Source organism: Corapipo altera, unplaced genomic scaffold, assembly GCF_003945725.1.
Source record: "Corapipo altera isolate COAL_440 unplaced genomic scaffold, ASM394572v1 0, whole genome shotgun sequence".
Lineage (NCBI taxonomy): Eukaryota > Metazoa > Chordata > Aves > Passeriformes > Pipridae > Corapipo > Corapipo altera.
Genome location: NW_020884872.1, coordinates 6,164,355 through 6,192,025, shown reverse-complemented (window position 1 = coordinate 6,192,025; position 27,671 = coordinate 6,164,355). Strand labels below are relative to the sequence as shown.

At 43.1% G+C, this 27,671-nt stretch overlaps 1 protein-coding gene across 1 annotated transcript; it reads right to left on the bottom strand.

Moving 5' to 3' along the window:
* Positions 1-1,300: 1,300 nt before the first annotated feature.
* On the bottom strand, positions 1,301-20,260 carry NDP (NDP, norrin cystine knot growth factor). Its single transcript, XM_027644111.1, is given in 5 exon segments — positions 1,301-2,110; positions 8,777-8,967; positions 19,074-19,149; positions 19,151-19,400; positions 20,123-20,260. Coding segments are annotated over 4 exon segments (531 nt in total). The 5' UTR covers positions 19,187-19,400; positions 20,123-20,260; the 3' UTR covers positions 1,301-1,882.
* Positions 20,261-27,671: the final 7,411 nt, after the last annotated feature.

The window sequence follows — 27,671 nt, the reverse complement described above, 5'->3', positions numbered from 1 at the left end:
GGACTGGCCTTGGGAGTTCCCTGCAATGGCAGTGTGCATCCTTGAGCTCCTGCATATGGCATTTGCTGCAGACAAACTGGATGGTGCTGAACAGATGGACTGAACCCTATTCTTGGATAGGACTCCCCATCCTTACCATGGGGCCCTGCCAGACGTTGCTGTGCGTGGGAGAAAATCCAGCCTATCCCAGGGAATAACTGTGAGACTATGCATGCAGGGGCTACAGACCATGAATCCTTACACGGCAGAGGTTCTCTCAACACCTTCATGACTTTCTGTCAAAACAATGGCTCCGCTGGTTTTATGTGAACATCACAGACATGCTGCTGTCTGACTGGATGTGCTGCCATTTAAGAAGAGAAGAACTGAAGCATTAGACAAGAACAATTATATTGTCTCCTTGCAGACTCAAGAGACTGTGAGTGAACCTTCCTTAACATCTCATGTTAATGGAGGAGGGACAGAGTTTCTCTGCAAATACCAAATGCCATTCCCAGACTTCGGATCCCCTGTTATTTCGAGATCCTTGTACCCTACCGAACGCTTCAACTCATTCAGCTCCTCGAGGCATTTCTTTCTGCAATGGTCCTGCAGGGGAAAGCAGCTCATGGCTTCACTTCTTGCAGAGAAACACTGGCTACCCATGCTCTGCAGCACCTCACAGCTCTGATGTGCAGCACCTCACAGCTCTGATGTCCTGGCTGTAGGACAGCTTCTCCTACAGATTGTGGGCTTGTGCTAACCCCACCTCAGCCTCTTACATCCTTGTGTGAGCACAAAGGACAAGTGGGCATAGGGACCAGCTGCCAAGCCAAGTGGTGAGTCAGACAGGACACCAAGTAGCAACGGATCATTAAATAAATTGAAACACAGCCCTTGTCACTGAATGGGTAACAATGGGACTCAGACTCTGCCTTAAACTTCCTACAGGGACATCGGTGTGATTCCCCTGTGTTTGGGATTGTCTGCCTTTAAAAGGCAAAATAGTATTTGCTCAATGGCCTAAGAGCTGTATATGAAAATAAGTCCTAGTTTTAGTCATCATTTTGGTGGCTCTGGTTCTGTACATAAATATGTCTAAGTTAAGTTAAGAAATGTTTCCGTTTAGTATGTATTTTTATATTAGATGGCTTTTGTGACAGATGTGATGTGTCACCTTTCTAGGCTTTTAGAGGGTAATAGTGAATCTCATGACCTTTCACTTCTCAAGAGTCACTCAAACACTGAACTCTGATGACATATGGTGCAAATAATCATTTCAGCTGGTTAGGGCTGGATATTCCCAGCATGGTATTTCAGATCCAGTTCACTTTTCAATGGTTTATTTATAATTTCTGCTAAACCACAGTTAAAGTCATCCAGCACTTGGCTGCTAGATCAGTAACACATGACCTTTGCCAACAGCACAGTTTGTTTTGAAGGCCAGTATAAGTAGGAAACTGAGAATAAATTGATAGGTTAAGAGGTTGTATGTGGGAACTGATGCCCATCCTCTGTCCGAACGTCAGCTTCCAGAGCTCAGTGCTGTCATCCAGCTGACCTCCCTCTCTGTTCCCCTGCTGCCCATGGCCAGCAGTAAAAGCTCTGTAGTCAGATCTGAGCCTGAAAAAGAAGAAATTCTCAAAAATATCCTTTCAGAAAAAAAGAAAGGTTTCTCAAAAACAAGTCCTTGCCCTTTCTCCTTCGTACACCGTGGTACCAGCATCCACCATCCAGCACCCCAGGGTATTTTACACTTCAGCTCTCGGATTCATTCCAGCCTGGTTAGTCCTGTCCTTGCTGCAATCGTGTGCTGGGAGCATCGGCTTGGCTCTGGATTGTTTCTTGGGAGTCTTTCCCATCGGCAGCACGCCAGTCCCCTCCCTGCTGTGGCACCCCGCCCCTAGGAGTTGCACTCCTCGCAGTGGCAGGAGAGGATGTAGCGGTAGGTGGCCGTGAGCCGCATGCCCCCCGAGCACCGCAGCCTCATGGCCTTCAGCTTGGAGGTCTGGGGGCGGCAGCAGTGGCAGGTGGAGCGGAAGGGTTGCTTCAGCACCGCGCTGAAAGAAACCAGCGGCTCCGAGCGCGACGTCTGACTGCAGCGCCCCTCGCAGCGAGCCAGCAGCACCATCTGCAAAGGAAAAGAGACACGGGTTAAGGAAACGTGCCCCCTCTCGGCTGCTAGGGCACAGGGAACACCAGCAGATGGCTACCTCCTTCCAGCCTGGCTGGTTTTTTGTCACAGCATCCCACCACCCCGGTGAGGGCACCCCAGCCCCACGCAGCACTTTGGGTCTGAGCTGTGTCTGAGAGAGCAGAGGAGATAACATGGGCAGGAGGAAAAGCAAGGACTCCTCCTGGAGTCCCTGGCACTGACACCAATGAGGACAACAGGACCTAGAGTGACCTCAGGGCTCCAAATGATCACAGCCAGCCTCGCTTTCCAGACGCTGTGGCTGCAACTGTGACTTGCTGACCCCAGATTTGGGTCAGCCAAGCTCTTAAATCATCAGCCAGACTGATACTTCAGTTTTCCAGCGTTTTGAGCGTGTATACTAGTGGAAAATGTCTCAAATTCTTAGATACATAAACACATAAAGTAGAAATATAAAGAAGATGCTCAGTTTATTGCTTTAAAGAAGTTTCTAGCCCCCTCCTTTTACAAAGGTCACCTTGAATATGTATTTGCAATTGTATATGTGCATATATATTTATATAATCACATCAGTTGTATCTGTATAAAATGCATTGCATGGCATAAGGCAGTGCAAATGTAAAAAAAAGATGAACTTGTTGCCAAACGTGAGGGTTCCTTAGTGAGATTTTCCAAAAGCAGTGCAGGCTCCATGTTTCTTCTCCTTCTGAGTTCACCGTTTGAGCTGTGACCATAACAAGGAGGCACTAAGGAAGGAAAGTCCATGTACAGTCACCTACTCCCCAACAACCCTTTATTGAGCAGAGGAGATGGATAGAGCACTAAGCACTATATAAATCTTGGAGAGGATCCTCTGAAGCTCAGGAAGTTATGTGTTAGAAACAGCTGTTCCCACCCTGATAATGGGTAAGTGTTGTACAAGTTTGAACAAACCCTTACACTTTCATGGGGACAGAAATATTTAGTCCATATCAGCTAATTCTGCTTAACCAACATAAACATCAAAATCAGCTTATTATGTCATCCAAAGTAGGTAGTGAAACAGTTGTCTTTCCTATAATTAAGGAAGAACATTACCTTTTAACCATGCTGCACATATCTCATGGGTTTTTTCCAGAATATCTGAAATGATAACTACAGATGTGACAGCAAATATTTTGCAGCGTTAAACCCTTTTGGGCCTCTTTCACTGCACATGTTCAACTGACTGCAAATCTCCAAGTCATGCAAGCAGGTATGTCAAGTGTTAGATTTTCTCTTTAGTCAGAATCATAAGGAAAGACAGGATAAAGACATTTCCTACCAAGCAGGAAATGCCAGCACTGTCTGTGTCCATGGGGAAAGGCTCTGATCATCCATTGTACAGTGCTTAAAAATTACTCTTCCAAGGGAACTTGCATGCTAAGTGGTTTGCTTAGAAATGTATTCATATATTAACAACTACAGTCCCAGTCAACACAGAGAGATCACGAGGATTATGTCTTCATGAGCTGATGATCTGTGGTTGATACCATCTTGTTTCTTGGTTAAATTAAGAGATGGGTTCTTGTTGCTCTGTGACAATTTTGCTATCCTTTATGATTTGTAGCATAAATTTATAATCTCCTTCCTGTGATATTCATAGACAAATTAACTGCAGCTGTTACTAGTAATATTGTGGGAAGGAAATTTCAGTGAGATGTTGAGTCACACCCAAGCTTTAGCTATGTCAAGCTCCTTAACACCAGTGTCTTTAGAGTATGGAGAACAGGGGAACAGACAATCCTTAAAGTGCTAGCACCCCATTAATGTCAGATAAAGATCCATTTATTTTCCCAGGCAGACAGCTGCTGAGGGTATTTCATTAGATACCAACTGCACAGGTATCTAATCCTGCCTGCCTTGCAAAGGAAAGGCAGCAAATTGGGACATTTAAACCAGTTGGTTTCTTTTCCAGCATCTTGACAGCTCTTGTTAGGTCCCCTGCTTTGACCAGTTCACCAGATCTCTGTCACAGGCTATTCCCAAAGATTTGGCTGAAGAGGAGGGTAAAGAGCAATCCAATGGCAGCTGAGAAATGCTTGAAGGTTGCAAAGGCAACAGAGCAGAACTCTGCTCAGGAGTGGCAAAGGGGGATGTGCAGCAGCCAGAAGTTGCTTTTTCAGAGGTTCAGAGGAACTACAGAGTCCCTTCCAACCAATCATTTCTATAATTCTGTGATTTCAGCCCAAATATGACAGTGTGGCCAAGGTCACTTCTAATGGCCAACGCTTCTGAAGCTGGAACAGCCAGCCTCTTCTGGTACTGCTGCCCTGAGGGCTTTTCATGGCACACATCTGCTCCTGTATCTGCAGGTATTTTCAGAAATGCCGGGGGGAAAAAAAACAAATCCCCAAGAAACAGAATTAAGGGCTACAGAAATTTGTAGCAGTGTCATTATAGGGTAGAATTATCTGATGTGTCCATATCTGTATCTCAATATAGTTGCTTTCCTAATGCAAACACAGCCAATATTATTCAATGTACCACTGCATTTATAATTGCTTAGCAAGCCTTGTCTTTAAAAACTTGTCTTAGTCTGCAGAGGCTTAATTTTGATCTCAAATTTTGCTGGCTGTTTAGTTTTTTGTAAGGTGATGGTCAGTATTCATATAATGTAACATTACAGAGTTGGGTTTATGCCCTGTTTTTGGATGACAGTGTAAGCTCTTACAAATGGCACAGCACCCAGGGTATCAAGTCAAGCTTTCAGGATTAAAAAAATCCAAAATTCCCATTCTTATAGCTTTTTAACCCTCTGGGCTAACCTGAAGTCCTCAGCAAAATTTAACCTTCTCCTCCTCATAAATCCAGAACAGCACCAGTGGATTCTGGCAGGTGTGCAAATGAGCTGGAAATAGCATGTACTTTAAAAGCTTTGCTTTGCCATTTAATCAATTGCACCAGCTGCTTATTGCGTAGTGTACTACAGTGCAATAGAGATTATCACCTAAATAATTAGTAATGCTGTAGTGGCATAGCACAGTAATACAGGGGGTGTATATATAGTAAAAACATGTGGGTATTTGTATTTTATAACCTGATACATGTGCCTCTTGGCTCCCCTCATCCCCTGCACATTTGAACTTTTGTGTGTCACCTTGTGATGCTGGATCCAGAAGAACAGAGTCCTACAACAAGGGGACCACATGGATCTATGAGCAGCCATGAAAGAATAGGTTTTCTTACTTAAAGTCAACAATCTCATAGGTACAAAAGAGGGCAAACTGAGGCAGTATTTGATTCTGATCCTTTGAGCTGTATTCTGGAAATCCAGAAGCTGTGAACTGGTTTGTTATTAATGGTGTTTGTAGTCCTCTTTTCTTCACTCTTCAGCAACAGCAGATGGGCTGAGGCACATGAGAACAGATTTTCACGCAGTATCCATGGCCTGGCTGCAAGCAGGCATTACTGAAAATCTCCTGAGCTACCTCATGAGTCTTCAAACATCTGCTAAATCTCTCTTCATCTGGTCCGTGTCTCTCTGGGCTGGATTCTTTAGTGCGAGGCTGTCAGTGGTATCACACTTCTGGCACATCTGGACAAAGCACTTGTGACAGCCAAAATTGTAATTTAGGAGGCTCTGGTTGCAGCAGAGAGGCAATCCAGCACATGGATGAAGACCAGTGGGTTTCTGTGACAGAGGTCAGGCAGAATCCAATACGGTCAGGAAAGACAATACCTCACAAACTGATACAAACATTTCCTTGAAGTCAAAGGAAAACACTGTTTTTCAGGAGCAAATGGCCTTCTTCCATCCCTCTTTTGTGTCTCTTTTATACTGTAATGGACCATGTTTCTGAAGGCTTTGGAAAACTGATTTCATCACCTGCCTGAGGCCACAAGCAAAAGGGATTTTAATGATTAAATTATATTGGCTGGATGTTTAACAAAACTGCTTCCCATGTGGATACTATTGGCAGCCTCCACAGAGAAGCACAGAGGACATAATCCTTTTTTAATCAGGATGGACAGCAAATATAATATATCTTGCAATTTCTGAGGTAATTTTTGTCTTCTGTAATTCTGTGCTGCACTGAGAGGGAAAACATAAGGAGTAAAAAAGGATGTCTCAGTGAAAATAGTATATCACCCCTAAAAAGGGCAAAGTCTCTGCTTGACATTGTCAGCCCAAGCTTGACAATGGAAACTTGGTGAAAACAAAAAGTACCACAATTCCCACAGCTACTCCCACAGAACCTTCCATTTTTTTACTTGTTTATATTTTATCACTATCTCTCTATATATATGTATGTGAACAGACATTACATCTAGTTTTCATTAACAACTCTAATATTCATCTGTGTTTATATGCTAGATCCAGAACAGAAGTCATATGTCTACCAGAATGATTCAGATCCCTGAGACCTTAAAAAAAAGAGTTTAATTTAATAGAGTCTTCTAGGAAATGTCAAAATTATTTCACTTTTTATGGAAACTGTTTTCATTTTCTGCTTCATGAGAAAGTCCACACAACTTGCAGTATTGTTTAAAAAATGTTCTTGAAACCATTACGGAATTTGGGAAGCCAAAAGATGTGATAATATTTTCAAACGTAATTTCCATTAAAGGCTTGATTTAAAAAAATCACCAACTTTTTCAGCCAGAATTACAAATGTTTATGTCAACAGCTCTTTTTCTCAAAGTTCAGTTTTGAAATAATATGGTTTTCATTACAGTGCGTTCTGTATTCTCATTTCCATCTAACCCTCTATCTGTCATCTGTGGCAGTCAGAGTTTTAAGAAAAACCCAGAGGGTGGTGGTGGCAATGCTGGAGCAGAGAAGGTGGGCACTCAGTGACCCAGTGGCACATCCCAACCACCAGGCAGCACATTGACAGAGTCCTGAGCAGATCAAAGCTCCTGAACTCACAGACTAGGGAGCAGACCCCACTTAACACAACTATCCTAAAAGCCTCCACCAGGACAACCAGATGAGGAGCAAAAGCCTTTGGACTCTGGCAGAGCAGGGAGTGGAGGGCGAAGGCAGCTGGGCAGAGCATTGCCCTCCTGGACAAAACCACCAGGATAGCTGAGGGTCCTCAGGTCTAGCCGGTGATCTGAAGTGCTCAGAGAAGGGAGGACTTGGAGCACCCATATACCATTAAGTAAAACCCACCCACATACCTACACTTATGAGCTTTGCCTCTTGTTGGAGCCAACTGCAATAAAATCAATATTGCACAAAGAGTTGCACCTCTGCAGTCCTGTGTGTTAAAGCCGGATGTTTCCCAGACCATAAGAAGATCTAGTCTAAGCTAAAAGCAAATCAAAAGACCTCTCCTGAACCACAAGTAGTGCATGATTTTACTGTTTGGATTTGGAAGCAGCAGGGCAAAAATCTGTGGGTTCCTAATGCTGTGAATCAGGCAAAGTGAGGCAGACAGCACTGCTGAGAGATCACTGCAAGGCAGCCCAGAGCAGGGCTTTTCCCTCTGCCCAATTTTGAGGCCTCTCTGGTAAGCAGGCACAGGAAAAGCCTGGCTGAAGGGGCATGGCCAGGGCAGCAGCTGTCCTGGTGCACGGGGGGGGGGGCACAGAGCACCGAGCAGGTTGTATTTTCTGTTGACACTTCTCTCTGTGCTTCATTTTAAGTTTTATGATCTGCTGCTACCTATGGTGTTGCCTCACCCCAGCACCGACCACGGGAAGCAATGTGCCTTGCTCTGCACACAAAGCATCCGGGGGTGTCCGCAGCCAGTGCTGCATCCATCTCAATGGCTTGCATCCTTTCTCCTTGTTAATGCTCCCAGGATCCCTGTTGCTGGAGTTTTCCATCAGGCAGCATGGCAGGCACCCCTCTTGTCCTAAACCCTGTCACATATCTGCCTCTCATCACCCTCTTGCCCAACACAGGGCTGGCAGAAGCATTGGCTCTGGCAGTTATTCCCTGAATGTACAGACTGTATTAACCCAGATGGAACAAATTAGGACAGGACTAAAGGGACCAGTGAGGATTTTCCCATTGTTTCCCCCCATTCTTCTTCTCCGTGCAACGAAATAAATGGCTGTAGGCTACATGCGCAGGCTCCTAAACCGTTTTGACACAAAACTTTCAGGCTTGAAATCCCAAATGAAAGGCAATTTTGTATTTCTGTCTGCTCCTAAGCCCTACAGTAAACACCCAAGTGTCATTCTGCACAAAAATAAAGACCTTGAAGTTAAGTGTGTGGCAGGGAGGAAATAAGCAATGTTCTTCACAGTCTTTGTTGGCTACCATTTTACAGCTTGGTTCTTTATCTCGGTGCTTCACCTCTGAAGTTACAAATTTACATGCTCCAGATTAAAGACTCGTTTGAAGGAGGGGGTGATTGGGATGGTGTAAACTTCCAAACTAGCCTGTCTCCTTGGCACCCTCAGCTGAGACCCCAAATGAATCCTTAGCATTCATCCTTAGACCCCTTTGAATCTTAGCATTTACTGCATGTGTGGCGTGTTTCTCCTTTTGAAAAGGTGAAAAGAGAGTCCCAGTTCTCATATGCACACAAGATGTCTCCGCATCCCTAAGTCTCTGAAACCTAGATTTTGGTGGATAGGAATTTATGCAGAGAAAATGACCCAGAATGGTCCATTTTAACAACCCCTCTGATGCAGCTGCTGCAAGGAGGTGAGGGAAGGCCTTACCTTGGAGCTACACTTGTAGAGGGGGTGGGTGATGGAGTCGACGTAGTGGTGCCTCATACAGCGGCTGGGGTCAGAGTCGATCATGAAGGAACTGTCTGTTTTACTGTCCGTGTCTCCCATCATCGCCAGGAGCGAGAGCATGGAAATCGAAGCCGCGAGTACATGATTTCCCATGGTCGAGGAACTTCTCGCTGGTAACAGCAGAGGGAGGTAGAGCATTAAAAAACCTCCAAATCCTGGAAGCCAGTTCCTTTCCAGGATGGTGAAAAGTCTGGTTTAAGTGTCTTAGCTGTCATTCTTCTTCTCGCGTTGGAGTTTGCCGAGATTGTAATCCATCAAAGGATCTCTCTGCGCAGCTGGGATAAAAGCAACATAAATCACAACCCTGACCAAAAAGACCGCTGGAGGAAAATAGACATAAATAATATTAAGGCACACAGGACCTTTGCTACCCAAAATATACGCTCTGAGTGATCATTGTTCCCACAGTAGGTAGAGAATATGGCATTAGGAAGGAGATGTCAAGGCCTTGTTAGTTTTAGCATTGCTCTATCCTTTCACTGGGGAGAACCTTTTGACTTTTGACATCACAAGTAATGCAATGCCAATCTTTTTCACTTGGTGATATGTTCCCCTCAAAACTGGTGAATGGTAACACATCGGAGATTTCTGCAGACTGAAAGGACTGTGTAACCACTAAAAGTGTCAAAGAGGGGCAAAACTAGGCTGCCTCCTGTATTACAGATGGGAATTTGTGGCCTAGGTAGCACATGGAAAGGCTGGAGGCAGGTTGAGCTGTGGCTCTAGAGGTTGCCTGTCAGTATCCTGCAGCTTCTGTTCTGCAGGGACAAGGGACACACCCAGGATGAAGGGGTGCTGAAGGTCCAAGCCCAGGTATAACCAAAGTGGTCCCTCAGGAAACTTGCTGAGCGTGGACCTGCACTGCATGAAAAACTAGGTTGCTGGCTGTCCTGCCCTCCCGAGTTCCAAACTCACATGCACATGGGTGGATGTGCTTTACCTGCTTACTTGTCAGGCAGCACTTGTTCAGTGTCAGTCTCTTCCACATTAATTAAAATGCAGCATCTGAAAAATACATGTATTATTCCATAATATCCAAGTATATCCCAGCTATCAATTGGGAAAAAATATATTTAGGTGAAGTCCTGTGGCTATCTACCTAGGTATCTGGGTTTTTTGTGCATGTTGGAGACCAGGAAATTCCCCAGGAAATAAGTGCAGGACAGTCCCTGAAACGCTGCCCAGAGCTTTGTGCCAGCAGGGGAAGGAGGGTATCTCCCTCAGCTGCTTCTTCACAACCCCTTGATCCTTTTCCCAAAGCCCTTAGTCTCGACTGGGTGATTTAATTTCACTTTTACTACAAAGAGCTATAGTTTGAAAGAGTTGTGAATTACGCATCTAAATACAGCCCGATGAAGGACAGTCAAAACATAATCACAAGCACAGTTTAAAAGTGCAAGGACTTTCTGAAGAAACTTAAGATAAAACAGTTCCCTGCTCCTGAAGAAATGCTCCCGCAGAGCCCCTTGAGTATTTAAAGATCTGATGTGTGCCTTTATTGCCTTATACAAGCCTCTTTCAAAACTGTTTGTTGGCAATCCTCTAAACCGACTGATACTCATCTCCCAGACGTCCCGAATCTACGGGGCCTCCCCACCAGAGTGCTTGATGATTTGTGTTGCTTTATAGCTTGCTCAAACACTTCTGTGAGAGGAGTGCATAGCAGTGACAAACGCTTCCAGAGTTCACCCAAGTTGGGATGGCGCTGCCGTGACATACAAAGCCTCATGCTGGGAGTAAATGTTACCAGGGATGCTCTGTGTATTGGAGAGACAAAGATGCTCTGTGTATTGGACACTTTTGTTGTTGTTGTTTCAAACTGTTATCCATGTGCTTAAGTGGGAAAGGAAAAATTATGGGACTATAGATTTAAATGATAGAATATTTTTTCCCCCGAGTCTGACATGTGACCCAGTGCATTTTCCTCAGCAAATGTGACATTAAAAAAAAAAAGCTATGTCTTTCTGCTATAAAGAACTTAAACAAACAACACAAAACACTTAGGATCTCAGATACATTTATGCACAGTCCCATCCATGTCAGTAAATATCCCTCCAAACATTTTTACAGGGTAAGACAGAAATCTCTCGGTCATGGGAGCTGGGACAGAATCCCTCCCAGAAGTGAGCTGTTCTACTCTAGTTCATGCAGATGATGCCCAAGGATTATCTAACAGGAGGAATGATGCAATTTTTTTTTTTCCTCTGTGTTTAACCTTTTACCTACATTCCTATTCTTTTTTATAGAGAGGCTGACCAAAACATGTTGCTTGGCAAGGTCTCTCTCCAACATAGTTAATCAGTATTACACACCCAGTAATTCCCTCTCTGTCCAAATAAATTTACTTGATATTAGATGCTCTCATCTCATGTGTTATTACATCCAGGGATCCTCATTTCCCATTCTCTCTGTCCCACTGTTAATTTTGTGCTTCTATATCTTTCCATGTTTTTGATCAGTATGATTTAATACAGTGAGAGAAATCTGAAGTCCTGGCTCAGTTTTCGAAGGCTTATCACTAGTTTTCTTGAGGAAATAATTGGATGACACAGAGTTTGCCTCATGAAAACACTGTGAGAAAGCTGGAAAGACAAGGGAAAAGTGTGAGAAAAGGAAGATGGCTGTACCTTCTTCAGGATAAGCACAGAACAAAAAGTATTAACACTTTCACAATCTTTTAAAATTACCCTGATACTTCTCTAGCAAAGAAATGTAGCAGGCATTGCCAACAATAGTTTGAAAGAGGAAAAAAACCTACTGTTATCACATATTTATAAAAAGAAAAGGAGAGAAAACAGATGTAAATGTGATCTACCTTCTGTGAAAAAGCTGTGTGCAGTTGTGGATAGACACACTGGCAAAACGAGTGTGTAGGTGTATCTCCTAACATACCTATGGGAAGCATGCACATACATTTCTCAAGTACATATGCCATGAACAATATATATGGAAGAAAAATTCTTAGAGAGATATTTAACAACACAGAAGTTAGAGTGTAGATTTTTGATTCTGTAAAAAAAATATAAACATTTTCACACAGGTACATCACCATGATGAGATATGTTGGCGAGACATTTTCTATATCCAGCTGATATTGTGCAGTGGCATTTCACCTGAACTTAGCTTCTTTTTTTTAAAGTTAAAGACTGTATTCCTTTTGAAATGCTGAAATTACAAAATCCTAGACAGCACATGATATCAGGATTGACATATGAGGTTTCCAGCCTACTGTTGTGTCCAAAACCAGAAGGAAGTACACCTGTAATCATTAATCATCATAATTGATGACATTTTGTTTCATTTGGAAAATATACTTTTTCATTAAAATCCACAATTTCACAAAGAAAAAATTTTTTCTTCTATTTCAGCTGTGTTTTCCTCAGTTTCTTTTCATGTAAAAACTGTGGTAGACAGCCCATCTGCCAAGCTAACGAAAAGGAAGGTGAAATGCTTTCTCTTTACAACATTCTGTAAAGAAAAAGATTAAAAGGTCACTTCATATTCTCAGGCTAAAAATTGGCTCCAAAAATATTTGTTTGGCCTAACAGTGGATGAAAATCACTACTTCACATTTTTTTCAGAATTCACTGATATGGGCAGTACATTTTGTTAGTAATAGGCTTATAGTTCCCTTTCTATATAACTAGTTTGCAGGAATTCATAGAGACATAACATACTAAAAGCTGTTACAGCTGTTACCCAAAACTGCTACAGCTGTTACCTAAAAACTTCAGAGAAAAATAGAAAGCATCCCAAAGAAAGACCTTATTAACATACAATTCAAACCTGTATTGCACATGGACATAGGGGTAGAGTTAGGGTTATTTTTCCAACTCTCTGTTCTTATCAACTGCTTTCTGAATGCTGAAACAAAGATTTCTTACCATAGTCTTAATATCATTTAGAGAGTGGTGAAGGTTAAAGTTTTGTTTTGCTTTAAGGATAGAAGAAAATTCCATCATCTGGAATTATTTAGCCAGTCACTTTGTGAGAACGTAAACAGAAATTCCCTTTTTGCTATGTATCTTGGAAAAAATAAAGGGCTGAGTGATTCTCCAAAGGTCTATTGAATCTGTACCATTTTTACCCTGGAAGGTAGGAAGAGAGCAATGGAAAAGCTCTTTTACAGTGTACTTCTGCTTGGCTGTTCCCTGCTCCTGAGTCCCCTGATTTAGGCATGGATGTACATTCAGCTTGGCCTTCATTTGCTGTGCATTTTCTGTGTTCGAGACTTCTGCCTGACCATGGGGGTACAGTTCAAGTCACTCAATGCTTTTTATGCTTTGGAGGCTGCCAAAATCCCGTTGAAGCAGCGGTGTGTATATATAACTTAAGCCTGGCCTTGCATGCTGTGCATATTTAGTAAACACAATTATTTGGATCCTACCATGTGGTTCTCTCATTCTGAATTTGTTATGTAAACAGAAGAGTTACAAGACTACTCAGTTTCTCCAGACTCCAGCCCTGAAAAAGTACCACTAACCATATATGTGTGTATGTGTGTGTGTGCGTGTGCAATTCACTGCTGCTGTTCTGACAAAAATAAGCCACAAAGTCCTTCATGAGACCAGAAGAGATTTCTCAAGAGCTTTATCTAATCTGGAAAAGTTTAGACCAGAAAGATGAGGATTTGGGGGCTTCATGGTTGAGGGTCTGGACTGGAGTGGAAAAAATTGTGTTGGGCAAACTACAGTCAGGCTACACCAGGTTTGTTCTTCAGGGTTAAATTCTCCACTGCCATGACAAGGGTGGCTTGGTCTATTCCCAGACATCATTCAGCATCCACAGCACTCGGCTTCCAGCCCACACAACCACCGGCACAATGCCTGGGAACTGCCTGGGAAGCACTGTGTGCTGTGAAACTAAATGGTACAAGTGACAATCCGAGCCATTTAAGAGAACAGTTTATGCAGCACGAGAGACAACCCAAATGAGATGCTGTGTCTGATCCCGCTTTCTGCTGAACCAACTCAGAGTCTTTGTCAGCTCCAGTGTATCTTTTAGCTCAGTAAAAAAAAATGCAATAATCTTTTTATCTAGTTATTTTACTGTGGCCATTTCTGTTACAGCAGGGAAGGAGCTGGCCTCCAATATAGGCTATCAAAATCCTCTCTCCACTCTGGAGGCTGCCTGCCAAAACACCTGACAAAGTCACTGAGTGGCCATGTGGCAGCTGAGCAGCAGAAGGTGAACACAGGGAACTCCAGTTTTTTGGGAAATGCCTCCACATGCAGCATTTGAACAGGTTTCTTCCAATGCTGAGGCAGGGCAAATACCAAACAAAATATTTTGAGTGAGATCCTTACAGGCCTAAATAAGTGAATGTTCACCCAAGGCCTTGTGAAGCCAAAGAGGGTTTGCTCGACTGACATCCAGCTGTGCCAAAGCTTGTCCCCTTTGACACCAAGGGGAATGTCTTCACCCATTGTACAGGAGCTCCATCCACCCCTTTCACAGCAGGTTGCAGGGCAGTGTGTGCCTTCAAGGGGAGAACACCAACAACGTGCACTCCTGGACAGAGCTGGCAGCAGCTGATGGGCAAGAGGAGAGGGGAAGGGAAAAGGGAGCAGGAAGGAAAACAGGCTCAAAAAAAGAGACTTAAATGTCTTCTTCTGGATGTCCACAGGGGGAAAGCCCATCTTCTGGTTCTACTGAGGTTGTGCTGTCCTACCATCTGGCTGCTGACAATATATGGTGCTAATAATGCCAAGGTCATGGATTTGATCCCCATAGAGGCCATTCACTTAAGAGTTGGACTCAATGATCCTTGTGAGTGCCTTCCAACTCAGAATACTCTGTGACTTTGAGACATTGTCCTGCAAAGCCCAAGAAGATAAAAGAGACAGTCAGAATGTCAAACACGCTGATCTGGTAGATGAGAGAAACTCCTGCAAATCATTTTCTGCTGTGAGGTTTCCTTAAGTATTTTATTATTTCAGGAGATGAGTACCTGTGACTTAAGCAGATTGAAAAAAAGAAAAATAGGAAGACCATGGCATTTGAAGCATAAGAAACAACATAGTTATTACAACAATATAATGGAAGCACCCTGTGAGCATCAGAATGCATGGGATAGGCACTCATGGGACTGGTTCCTTGGGCTTCGATGGGGCAGCTCGTGTAAGGCCCCCATAAGTGTTCACGTCATGGGGACCCGGTGCATGAGATGGAACAAATTCATCTGAACAGCACTTGAGCTGGGCCGAGCTTCCCTCTCCTTTTGAAGTTTCCAAGAGCATTTCCAGCCCTTCAGGTAGGTGGGAGAGGGGGAGCTAACCGTACCTTCCTGCTAGGCGGTTGAAATAACAAACCCTAGTGGGTACTGCAAGCTGGCACCTGGCCAGTAGACAGGCACAGGCCAACACAGAGAAAAGGATTTAATGCACTCACAAAGAATAACTACTGGGGGACAAAAGAGTGCTTGTATTTTTATTCTTTCCTTTTCCTGCTTCCAGGAAACTTTAAATAGATTGATTAGGGGCATGCATGGGATATCTCTCTAATGAGCCAGTAGAGCCATTTAGTGGTGAGGTGATGCCAGCCTTGGATTCTTTCTTTCTTCTTATGTCTTGCTGAATATCAGAGTAGTCATGGTCGTGAATCTGGGACAGGAGAGGAATACAGTTTTCCACTTGGTCATCCAGAGAGTTCTGGATGGCATCACTCCTTAGTGAAGCACCAGGCACAGTGCCAAGGTGTCTAAGTAAGGGTGCCCATCCCTCCCAGGAGGCAAACCAGCAAGAGTGGCTGCTGGCTGCAGTGCAAATGTTCCCAGCCAAGCATTAGCTATAGGATTTGCTTCAGTAATTACCTCTACTTTAGTCTTATGACTCAACATGAGGCAAAATGACTCTTGGCCAAATTACAACTTGCTGAGAGAGGTCTAGGGCATTCAGGCATGTGTCCTCTACCTGTTGGAGTGTGTTGAAAGCAGGTGGGTGGGTTTCGTTCCCTGGTTTTTGCATATCTCACAGAGAACTCAAAGGCTGTAATTATCAGTAGATGCAGAAGTAGGAATGAGTTTCTTATTCTTTAATATTAAGCAAAGACATCCCTGCCACTGGGACCAGCAGAGTGCTATGCACTGTGGAGACAGCACATGATGGAAGGGGATGTTCCCTCTTTTCTGATGTTTGGGGCAAAATCCTTTCTTGTTTTATACACAGGCAAAATTCAGACCACCATCCATATACTCATGGTAACAATTTTATGTCTTCTAACAAGGGGAGCAGTGTTCCCCTAGGTCCCACTCCCTTTGAGCCGTGCTGCTATGACAGTAATGTGATTGTCACTGCCGTGGTATGCTTAACCTTTGCCAAACCAGAGCTGAGGCATTAACTCAGATCCTCAACTCACGTCTTAAAGGGCAACATAACCTGTGCTGCCTCCGCACTGCTGGGTTCACACAGTCTGCAGCTCAGTAATAATGAGCACGTAAATGTGACAAGTGTGAGCCGTAACAATGACTGATGCAAAAAGAAAACTAACAAAGGGAAGCTGAAAAATAGCGATGAGGAGGAATTCCTAGGACCAGTGTCTCCATGGCACCAGCAGCCCCCTGCCCTGACACCAGAAGAGAGGCTACGTTTGCCTGGGGTAGAAAAGATCTCCATGCCACACAACGGAATTCCAACGAACAGGATAAGGACTGATGGTGTCTGGAAGTGGTAGTGCCACTGCTACCCGGATAATAGTCTGAATTAGATGATGTGAAAAAAGAAGGAATATATAGACAGCCAGCTGCTCAAAGGCTTACTACAACCTTGCTTTTATTGTTCTGCTAAGTTAGAGGTGGGGCATCAGAGGGATTCCTTACATACCACTACTGAGAAATTTTAATATGTTCCACACTGACACAGATAAAAAGGAAATAACAGCTGATCATAGTCAGAGGAGCCTGCAGCATCTCTTCATATACATGTACAGAATACAGGCAAAATGCTCTTGGCTCGGACACCCACACTAACCTGACCCAGCTAAACCTTTCTCCTGACACTGAGCTGAGTTTCAGCAAAAGCACTGTCAAGTGGAAAGTCAGGCAGCAGAAAAAAGAGGTGATCTGGGCATGGGTATTCACCCCATCCCGAGATGCCAGGACATGGAGAAGGACAGGGGAGCTGAGAGGCAGAACACTTAACACTGATGAAAAGAAACACATGTTTACACAACCGACAATGATCCGGTGGAACAAGATATCACAGAGGGCAAAAGTTGAGCTGGGCTCAGCAAAAGGAGCTGTTATGCATGGGAGGGTTACAGTCACAGGGGTTTTACTTTTAAAGAGTTTTTGGAAGGGCTATAAACTCTTAGGACACTGAAGGTTCAGTTGATGGGGTTAGGGAAAAATCCTTTGCCACAGCGAGTTACCCTGTAGCTGCCTGCCACGGGGTCTCTATGTCTTCCTTTGATGTGGCCACTTCCAGCCACGCTCAAGAGGTGGATTGCTCAAATAACATGGGTCTGTGGCACAGCCTCATGTAGCAAAACTTTTTTAAAACTCAAGACTCTCCTCATAATCAGGAGGACATTAGAGAGAGAGGAATTTGTAATACTGATAATACAACTATCGAATATTTTTAATTGTATTTACAATAGCGATATTTGGGTATGGGGAGAGAATTTTTTTTTCTACTTTCAGTTAAACAAGTAATCCACCAGATCTGTTGCAAAAACAAATGTCTCAGTGGCTTCATGCAAGCTTTGCACCATAGATGGTCAACTCCCTTCAAGGTCCAAGAACAACCTTGAGCACTTCCTAGAGCATCTGAGAGCAGACAAGCCAGGAAGGGAACAAAGTCAGCCTCAGGGGAAGTGGGGAATGAAGCCAGCTCCAGGAGGACTGCCTGTCAAATGAGTCAAGGCAGACATCAATGTGAGCTCCCACCTGGGCAAAAGAGACTGCAAGCCTGGCAACACAAGCAGGCAAGAACATACAGATGCTATCACGAGCCTCAACGGCACGTGAGGGATTGTTCCAGTGGGACAGGTAGCTTTTGTGGAAATCAGCCATGCATAAGCAGCTACCTGGAGCACTGCTACTGCAAACTGTACACAAGACTACCCATAGCAAGTATCCTGCTCTGCAAGGGGCAGTCAGCAGCATACAGGCATCTGATCAAAACCAGGTGCTGCACAAGCCCAGGAAACCTACGTGGGACACCTTCAGGTAGAGAAATGAGCTTGTAACTAACCAGCAGCAGCTCCTGATTATACCCTTCCCCTAAATCAAATTGCATTTTACTTTGTAAACTTGAAACATCTACTCCTCACAGATTTGCTTTTAACTGGAAAATCTTTAAAGCATTGTTTTATGGTACCAGTTTCCGAAGTAGGATTTCATTATTCCAGCAAGAGCATGTCCATGTATGTATAAGTCACATTGGGAAACCCCTATTCAAGCTGGTAAGTAATTACTCATCCAATAGTTCTATTTAGGTCCAGGGAATTATTCATGTGTATAACTACTCACAGATATGAGTAAGATCACACAGCCTACACAAATGAGCACTGAGCATCATTAGTAACTTAAAAGAATGGGGGGGAAAAAAAGAGGTCCTGAAATGTAGATATTCTTATATTCTTTTGAGGAAGGACAAATAACATCACTGTGATTATTATATCCACATTTATTGACCAAACCAGACAGCTGAGTTACTTCTATTAGAAAGTAACTTTACAATAAGGAACTGATTTGAAGTTAATTTGTCCCCATTGCTGGTTTCAAATAATCATTTGCTTTCAAGTGAATTGTCCCCACTACTGGTTTTAAATAGTTATTTGCCTGTCCTTTTTCAATATGCTGAGTTCCTACCTCTCACCCACTGGGACAGTTACAAAGCTTTAGAAACTGTAAGTAACATTTATCATATAGAAAACATTTTTTTTTCCATCTTTCAAGAGCTGCAGAAACCTTAAAAGGTTACTTGCCATGCCATCTGTCTCAAGCAGAAACAAATAAGATGTGTTATGGGGGGGTTATGAGACCCTTTTAGACGGGGTAGGATAAGAAATGTGCCTGACAGTCCCCCGAGAGTCAGTCCACACATACACCATCTTGTAAATTCAGATTTGTCACAGGAAAATTGCCCCCCCAGCACACACTGCAGTAGTTATCTAACCCGGGACTGAGATTGGTCTGCACACGGTTTATCTTTGTTACTCTGTTATTTGCCACTGGACCCATTCATTTGAACCTTTATAGGATGAATTCACTCACCTGAATCCCAGCAGGGAGACGGGGCTCTCTTCCTCAGCCAGGATCCCCCGGGGCAGTGTCCGTTCCCGAGCCTCGCCAGTGCCACTACACTGACACTTTGTCACTGGGCTCATAACAGTGAAACTCTTCTTTTGTCCCAAAGAAACAGAGAACAGTTATAGTCGTGCCTCTGGCGGTGACACACAGGGAAGTGATCTGCCGGGAACGGAGGAGAGCCTCCCTCTCTCCTTCAGCTGACGGTCTGGGGTCCTGCAGCATCCTCCCTGTCAGCTCCCGGCTGCACAGCCACGCCGCATTACGTGTCACGCTGACGGGGTCGGCTACCTACTAAATATACCCCTCGGCATTACAGCAAAGGCAAACACCGTGGCTTCCCTCACAGGTTTCAGCCAATCAAGAGTGTATGTTAAATCTGTCCTAATGCACAACCAGCCCAGCCCATAGGGAAAGCCTCGCAGAAGTTTGGGTAAATAATAATGTGCAAATTAAGAGTGCTCCCGCAAAGCGTGACACACAAAGCTAGAAATAAATGTTGCCTGTTGTTTCAAATTATTCCAAGCACTCCAGCAGATGACTGGCAAGAGCACAGCATGCGTAAGGAGTGATAAAAGTAAACAGTCCAGCTTTAAACTATCTGGCTTGCCTGTGCTCATAGAGCCCTGTTGCAGTGTGACAAAGAGGGTGCTGGCGATACCAGTGCTGTCTCCATGAATTCAGGGCAGAGTCCAGCCTGTCCATTCACTCCAAAGATATACAGCCAGGAGCAGCACAGAGCTGCAGACAGGAGCCCAGCATGCTCACAAGAATTGATGTTTAACCAAGTTGCTCAGAAGCACCTATTTGACTGCTTACAGACATCCTTAGGACAGGAGATAAAGGTAGAAGAAAAAGAAGACACAGGTACTAGAGCTGTGTCGATTCCATTTAGACACACTAGAGTTTAAAAAATGGTACAAGGACAACATGTATGTCACAGAAAGACAGTAAGCACCCAGTTTAAGTCCATGTAATACCCAAAATCTGTAGGAATCTCTAATTTGTGTACTTACCTTTGGTAAATGCACCACTCCTTCCTCCCCTTGAACTCTTCAGAGAGCTAAAAAGAGGTCCTGTTACTTCCAAATGCTTTTGTTCTTCTGTCCCTCTGTCACATGGCTTGCCTTTTATATTTGCAACACACAAAAGTTAGGGCTGTTGTTTAAGAGAGAGAGGGGGAGAGAGAGGGAGAGAGAGGGAATGTCAAATGGAAAAGTGCCATTGCAGTCATATATCAATCAGGGCAGCAGCAGCAGCAGCTCACTGGCAAATGGGAATTCCACAGAAATGTGAAGCTCTTGTTATCTGAGAAATCACAAAACACCACCAGCCAAGCTCCCCTCTGCAGGGACTTATTACTGGCAAGTCAGGAAATAGAAGGAAATGTAGGCGCTTTTTTAATTGTTGTTATTGTTTTGGATCTGGAGATACTTACACTGTGGTATATGCAAGCCAGTGGAATATAAATCCTGAATCAAATTCCTTCCTGAACAAATGCACTGTGGGCAGGATAAGGCAAACCACTGAGAAGCAAGATAACAGAGCTAATTGAAGAATCTGACAGTAATGATTTAAAGAATTTGATAACTGCTTGCACTGGGAAAATATCCATAGAAAATCTACCTTTTTCCTGGCTTACTCATTAATCTCGTTTTTTTTTCCTGACTAGTTTTTCTTAGATTTTTTTTTAACTGTGATTGATCTCAGATATTCTGAATTCAAGCTGTGCTGTTTCACTACAATTGGTCACCTAAATCATCTGACATTCCCTGGCTCTCCAGTTGGGTAAGCAGACAAACATTTTCTATATAAAATTCCGCTTCTTCAGACAACCTGCTCTGAAATTCTGAAGTTTCTCGCAAACAAACTCAGAAGTTTGCTCACAGAAGAAAACATTGTCTTTCTGCTTTACACACCTTTCTCTGAAGAATTTCAATTTAGAAAAAAAAAATCTTTCAAACCTTTTACAAAAATATTTTGGTTTAGGAAAAAAAAAAAGTATAATTTCCTGAGGGACTGAAGGCAGAAACCATCCACTGGACAACTCCATTTACCACAAACACATCACAGTTCTGGATGCATCAAACTCTCTTCTCTACTTCCACGGGGGAGGGCATTTCACTTCCCTGTGGAGTTGCCCCTAGTCATCCTGCAGCGTTACAGGAAGCACAGACCTAAGCTGGTTAATTAAAAAATAGGCAACATAGCTGGCCATTCACAGGCTGAATCTGTTCAGAGGCACTGGCCAGCAGATGGACGGGGTCCTGTGCCGATTGTGTTTGAACTCTAAAGGAAATTCAGTTTTTGATGGATGATGTTATCAGCTAAATGTCTTATGTGGTATAAGATCAAAGAACAGATGGAAATTTTGCCTTAAAAATAGAATAATCCAAAAGTGGAATGGTCTGTAGTTGAGTAAGCATCATGGAAACAATAAAGGAGACTTTCTTTGGCTTGCTTTGTTGCAGAGCCAGGTTTGACTGGTGGGATAAACAAATGACCCACTTAGGACTGAGATCCTTGGGGTGTGAGTTTTGCTGCACATTTTTTCCCTCATATTCAGTGTTTGCACTGTTTTGCCTCTTAAGTCAATCTTGGGTTTCTCTCGCCAAACATGTGTGTCCCAGATCTCTGCTTCCTCTCAGGTGCCACCACAGTCACTCAGGGTGGGTGATGGCAAAGCTCACCAGCATCTTTTCCTTGCTGTAACTGCAGGATGAAACATTACTGACAATCTGGCACTAAACTTCCCTTAAACAGACAATTTAGCCAACATCTTCCTTTAAAATGAAGGCTGTTGGCCCTTTGGTCATTGTACGGTTGTGTTGTCTCTCTTTTTCCATAGGCAGGAAAGTGATTTACACATTCCAGTTATTTACACTAAGGACCTGCCATGTGCAAGGCCTTGCTAAGTAGCTCCTGCATGAAATCCTCCAGGAGATAGTAGATATCCTACTCATGGACCTTACCGAAAATGTTGCTTCAGACTTTTTTACTGGTACAGCTTAGGTTTCTTATATTTGTGTCATCTACAGGTAAAAATATCTGTATTAATTTTTGTTGGGTACCAAGCATACTTTACACACTCAACAATTACCAATAATACCTCTAACAGTGGAATTTCTGAGTGCTCAGAATTTTACTACCACAATATAAATTCCTAATACAGGAAAATAAGCAAAATATTTCAAAAAATTTGAAGTGACTTTAAATTTTTTTATCTTCAGCTTCCAGACCCTGTTTGGCAGCCGGTGGAAGTTAATCAGCAATTAATTGACTGCACAGGCTGGTGACTTATAAACTGACACTCTCATTTGTGGCCTTCTGAATGAACTTGCACAAGATCACAGGCACAAAAGCAGAAACATCGAATGTAGCCTCCCCCACCTCAAGAACATTATGGCCCATAACTTTTTCATAGCTGTTCATAAATCTTCAGCCTCTCTCAACTTCTGTGACTTAATCCCACCCATAAAACGAGTCATTTTGAAGAAACAAATAAAAGTGGAAAGCACAGGAGCTCAGAGCTCAGTTTTCAAAGACGATTAGACATCTGAGATGACCCCAGATATTAGATAATATTTCCAGAAGATTTAAGGTATCTACTCCTATCAGTTCTGATCTGAGTTCCCTTCAGAGGGAGTTTATCTCACTTCAAAGTAGTTACCTGAAAACAAAGTGTAGGTTCTTCCAGCAGCAAATGTAGAATTCCTGTCCCAAATTACTTTCGGTACAAGCCCATTTCAGATTGGCATCAATTGCAAATTTTGTCTCTGTCAACAACCACAAATATTCTGCTGACTCAGTTGAGCTAAATATCAGTTTTTTTAAATAGAGAAAACCACGTGAGACAAATCCCTCCCTCAAGGACTCATGCTGTAATTTTGAAGAGATGGAGATCCAACTGTACATGGAGTTCTACCAATCTCCCTGGTTCAATCCCCATAAGTTCCACCACCATATGACCTACAAGACTCATGTTTGTCCTCAGAAAAGTATTGTACTGCCACTACCTGCAATTCAGTGGGATCCAATTGTTTACCCTGTTGGCATTACCAAATTCAGTGTTGCTTCCTCAAAGGAGCAGGATTTCATGTCTCCATCATGTATGTGTTGTGAAATGCATTCAGACTTGTGCAGCAAAATCAATATGTCATTTTCATCTGAAGGGTTTTACAGTGCTGCCACTTTGCAGTCTTCCCCAGGCAATTTTTACATTCTGAGACAGTGGATAACAGACCTCCATGTCCAGAACTCAAATGTGCTGTCAGAACATACAGTACTTGGTATTTGTGCTGGTTGTGCCTGCAAAGATGGTGAAAGGAGTACACATGCAAGGGCAGTTTTTAAACGTACATATATACTCATCCACAGACTATTACTGCAAGCAGTCAGAGGGAGTAGGATGCATTGGAATGCTTTTCAGGGAAGGATAATGCTTTGTTCCATTACTGAATTGGTGAAGGGTGTTTTATATTTGGGGATTGGCCATCAGTATTCTTTTCATAGTTGGGAATGTAGGAGGAACTGAAAGTATTGTATTGACAGTCTAACAGCAATAAGCAACATAATACTTATATAACGAATATATACTTCATGCAGATAGGAGGCACCCAGAATTCTTAGAAGAAGTATTTTCTATCATTTTAATAATAATAAAAAAATATTAGCCAAACACTATTCCTAATAAATAAAATTACACACCCACATACAGAAATGCAGAACCAGGTGACACAAAAGTCTGTTTAGGCACTCAAATTTTTTTCATCTCTTCTTTCTCCCCATGCTGCTTTATTCAGATTCATTATGGAAAGATATTTAAATACCAAAACACATATATTCTTCAGTAACCAGAATGTGCCACTTCTTTCAATGTTTATATGTATCAATGAATGTGAGTTGTTAAGAAACAGCATCTGGAAATGTTTTTTTGGTTATTTGTACAAACACAGTTATTACAGCAAGGCTCCCTTCATCTAGGGAATAAGGCTGCTATGGAAAAGACTGTGAAAACTGGTGAAAGATTGAACTATTTTCCTATTCATTTTGTGATAGAAGTCCAAAAGACATATTGTCTGTGGACAATAGCCTGTAGGTTGACTTGAAATTGTGTCTCTCCCACAGATTTTTCAAGTTCTTTTAAAACCCCTACAGGATTGCTGGCTGAGCAAGGGGCAGCACACCCTCACTGGATAGCAAGCACATGCTGTGCCTCCTCAGACTGCCAAAGTGTGGATTCTTTGGTGTCCTTCTCCAGGACAACAATAAGATGCAATACTGAAGCACCACAACTTCTTACATGCCCAAGGAATTGTCCAGAAATTTAATTTTCTCTGAGACCTCAGCCTTGCTGTTAAAATTGGCTGAATTTGGGTATCTGGATGAAAAACTAAAAGGAGACACTAACATCAGGGCAGAGAGAAAAAAAGGCACTTCAATCCTATGAGAAAAATATAAATAAGAGAGTAAAGATGTCTCTTTTCTACCTTCAGGCTGCTGCCAGGTAGAGTGTCTTTCTTCTAGAAGAGACTGGGGCCACCATATTCCCCATTCCCATCACCCTTGGAGCAACTGGCTGCACCTCTCTGGTGTCCTTTGCCACTGCTTTATACCTAATAAAGACAGAGGACAGTTACTCTGTTTCCCTGAACTTCAGGAACATGAATGAGACTCTTGGGAGATTTATCCACCCTCCCTGAAGGCAGCTATCTCAGTCTCAGCTGGGCTCCTCTTATTTTTGGTGGAAACCACAAATAGGCACTGCCTGAAGGGCTGTTCACTTGCTCATGATAGGATGAGGTGGGGCTGCCTTTTGACAGTACCTATTTATCTCTATTATCTACAAAGGGAGCCAAGAGTGACTGGTTCAAATTTAGTCATCCAGCTGCTGAATGCCTTGGTTAGGGTAGATGAATTCCACCTTTAAGGTTGTTTCAAATTATCTTATAAGCATATGTGGTAGATACGTAACATACCAGGTAACTGTAGTTGCACATGGGTCAATGTTAAATATCTCACTTTGTTTGCCAAGGCTGCAGGGAAAGTTTTGCATCAAACAGTGTGGGATAATGACACCTGATGTGCAGTGTGCAGTTTGCAGCATATGCCTTCCATCTGATAGGGGTAGAAAGAGTCTCTCTTTGAAAACTTGTAATATGTCAAATGCTTAGCTGATTATCAAAGAACAGTTAGGATGTGTCCTACAGGATCCCCAAGACAAAAAGGAGGCTGTATTAACCCCAGTCTCTTGTAGGAAGGAGTTACAGTCATGCCCCTCAGATTTGCAATGTGGAATTGCAGTAATTTCTCCCATGCTTCTCCAGTGTTTGCATCTGCACCTCCCCACGTGGGTGACACATGGTTCATCTTGGGCATCAACATCAGTCTCTCTACCCCACCATCCCAACCCACAAGGAATAACTTTTCTGCTGTTTCCTGCAGCATGGAAAGTGGTCCTCGAGAGGTCAGAGTTTGCCAGAAAGTCCTAAACAGTGTCCAGTGGCACAACTGGCGGTTTTACCAGAATACAAACTGTGGGTTAATGATTCTAAATGTGGTTTGAAGTATTTTGTCTCAGCAAGGATCATATCCTGAGGGCTTGCTTGGATCTTGCATGTCACTGAGCATAAAACTGCAGCTTCATTTCTAGGATGGTTTGCACTAGAGAGAAAAAACACTAACTAAGGTGAGAGAAGTATCTTCACCTAATTGAAAAAAGCATCATTGCCTTCCTTGGGTTAGGATTGTGATTTGAACAACATTTCCATAATGACAAAAAACTTCCCATAAATTTGCTTAGAGCTGCAAGAATGACCTGGCAAGGTACAGCCAGCTACTAATAAAGGCAACCTTATTTTATTGCAGTCTCCTGCCAATACCCACACAATATGATTTTCTTGCAGTCCAAATGCAATAAGCAAAGTGGAGGGGACATTTTTCTGTGCTATTTACTATGAAAAATTAGAACCAAATAATTTGTCTATGACACAGGTTTGTGAGGCCACTCCCTGTGCAACACCTCATGTTTTAAAAGGAAGCATTAAATGGGAGTCAGTCTCAGCTAACCAATTCGGGTTAAAACTGCAGGGCAGCTTGGCGTATGGGAAGTTGCTGAGAAGAAATGCAATTTAGAGAAGGAAACTGGTGATTCATAATCGACATTAACTCCAGTTACCCTCCAATGTGCATGCTGTACTTCATGTGAAATTATTATAAGCAAAGGAAGGCCATTCCCTTGAGCAAGTTCAAGTTAATGTTTAGGAAACCATTTCAGTTATTATTAGGACAAAAGTCATTACAGTGCAGTGGTCAGATGCTCAGACAGCGCCCTCAGCTGCAAAACCTGTGCATTTTAATACCTCTTTGCAGGGAGATCTTTAGACATATGGTCATTTTGGCCAATTCACTGAAATCCCAGCTTCACCAATATCCCCAGACAAATCTCCCACCTACTAGGCAGAGCCAGAAGCAAGTGCTTTTTTAGCACTCCCCGTGGGCAGCTGCCTAATTGCACTGAAATCCGTGCTGTTCTCTAGTTCTATGCATGCAAGTCCCTTGAACTCAGAGGAACTCCTGGAGACCCAGCAGTAGGTGGGAGCAGAGCCACAAGGACATGCCCACACACAGCTGCATTTGGACCCCAGCTTCAATGCAGTACTCTGCCTGACCTGGCAGATGTCAAAATTGCAGAAGGCAGCTTGCTGCAGTTCAGGCTAGAGAATGAGACAGCCCAGGGGCTGGGTCCTCACCTAATGAGAGCCAGCAATGCTCTGGGGCTTTTGCTGTAATCTGTGACCTTTTGCCAGGGGCAAATTTGGTGCCACCACTGACTGGTCCTTAACAGCTGGATGCTTTGCAGTTTGTCTCCACAGCAGAGGTGAAGCTCACTGAAGTTCCTCAGGGTACTGCCCTTTATTCAGTCCAAATGGACGTATGAACTTAATTATTCTACCATACTATAAGCCTAGAATAAGGAATTAAATAGATCTTGTTATGGATTTTGATGCGAGTAAAGTTTTGGCATCTTATGCAGTTTTTTATGATTTTTTTTTCAATTAGAAGCAGAAACATCTTTCTAATATAGAATATACCTTAAGCTTCAAGTGTAAATCAGACACAGACTTCACGTACAGTATCCCTGAGCTTGAGAAAAGCACTTTAAACCACTACCTCATTACCACCTTTACAAAAGAGAGATTTGGATTCCTCTCTACAAGGAGAGACACTCTGCTGTGCATGACCAAGGACCCCATAAGAAAAACCAGTCACTCTCCAAGTTCCTGGGACCCTGCTGGCTCCAGAGGGATGCTCAGGGCACAGGGGGGTGACAGGTCATGGAAAGCCAAGGCATTTGCTGTCCTTGAACCTTGCTTGGCCTGTGATAAGCAAAACAAAAACAGGACTTTTTGGTAGTAAGGACAGCAGCACACAGCCTCAGGAGCAACACAAATTAAGAAAACATTCTTAGTGTAAGACCAGAGGTGGCAAAAGTCCTGACAGAACTGAAACACACTGGAGTTGAAGAGGACACTGGAAGAGGGTACAAATTGTGGTGTACTGAGA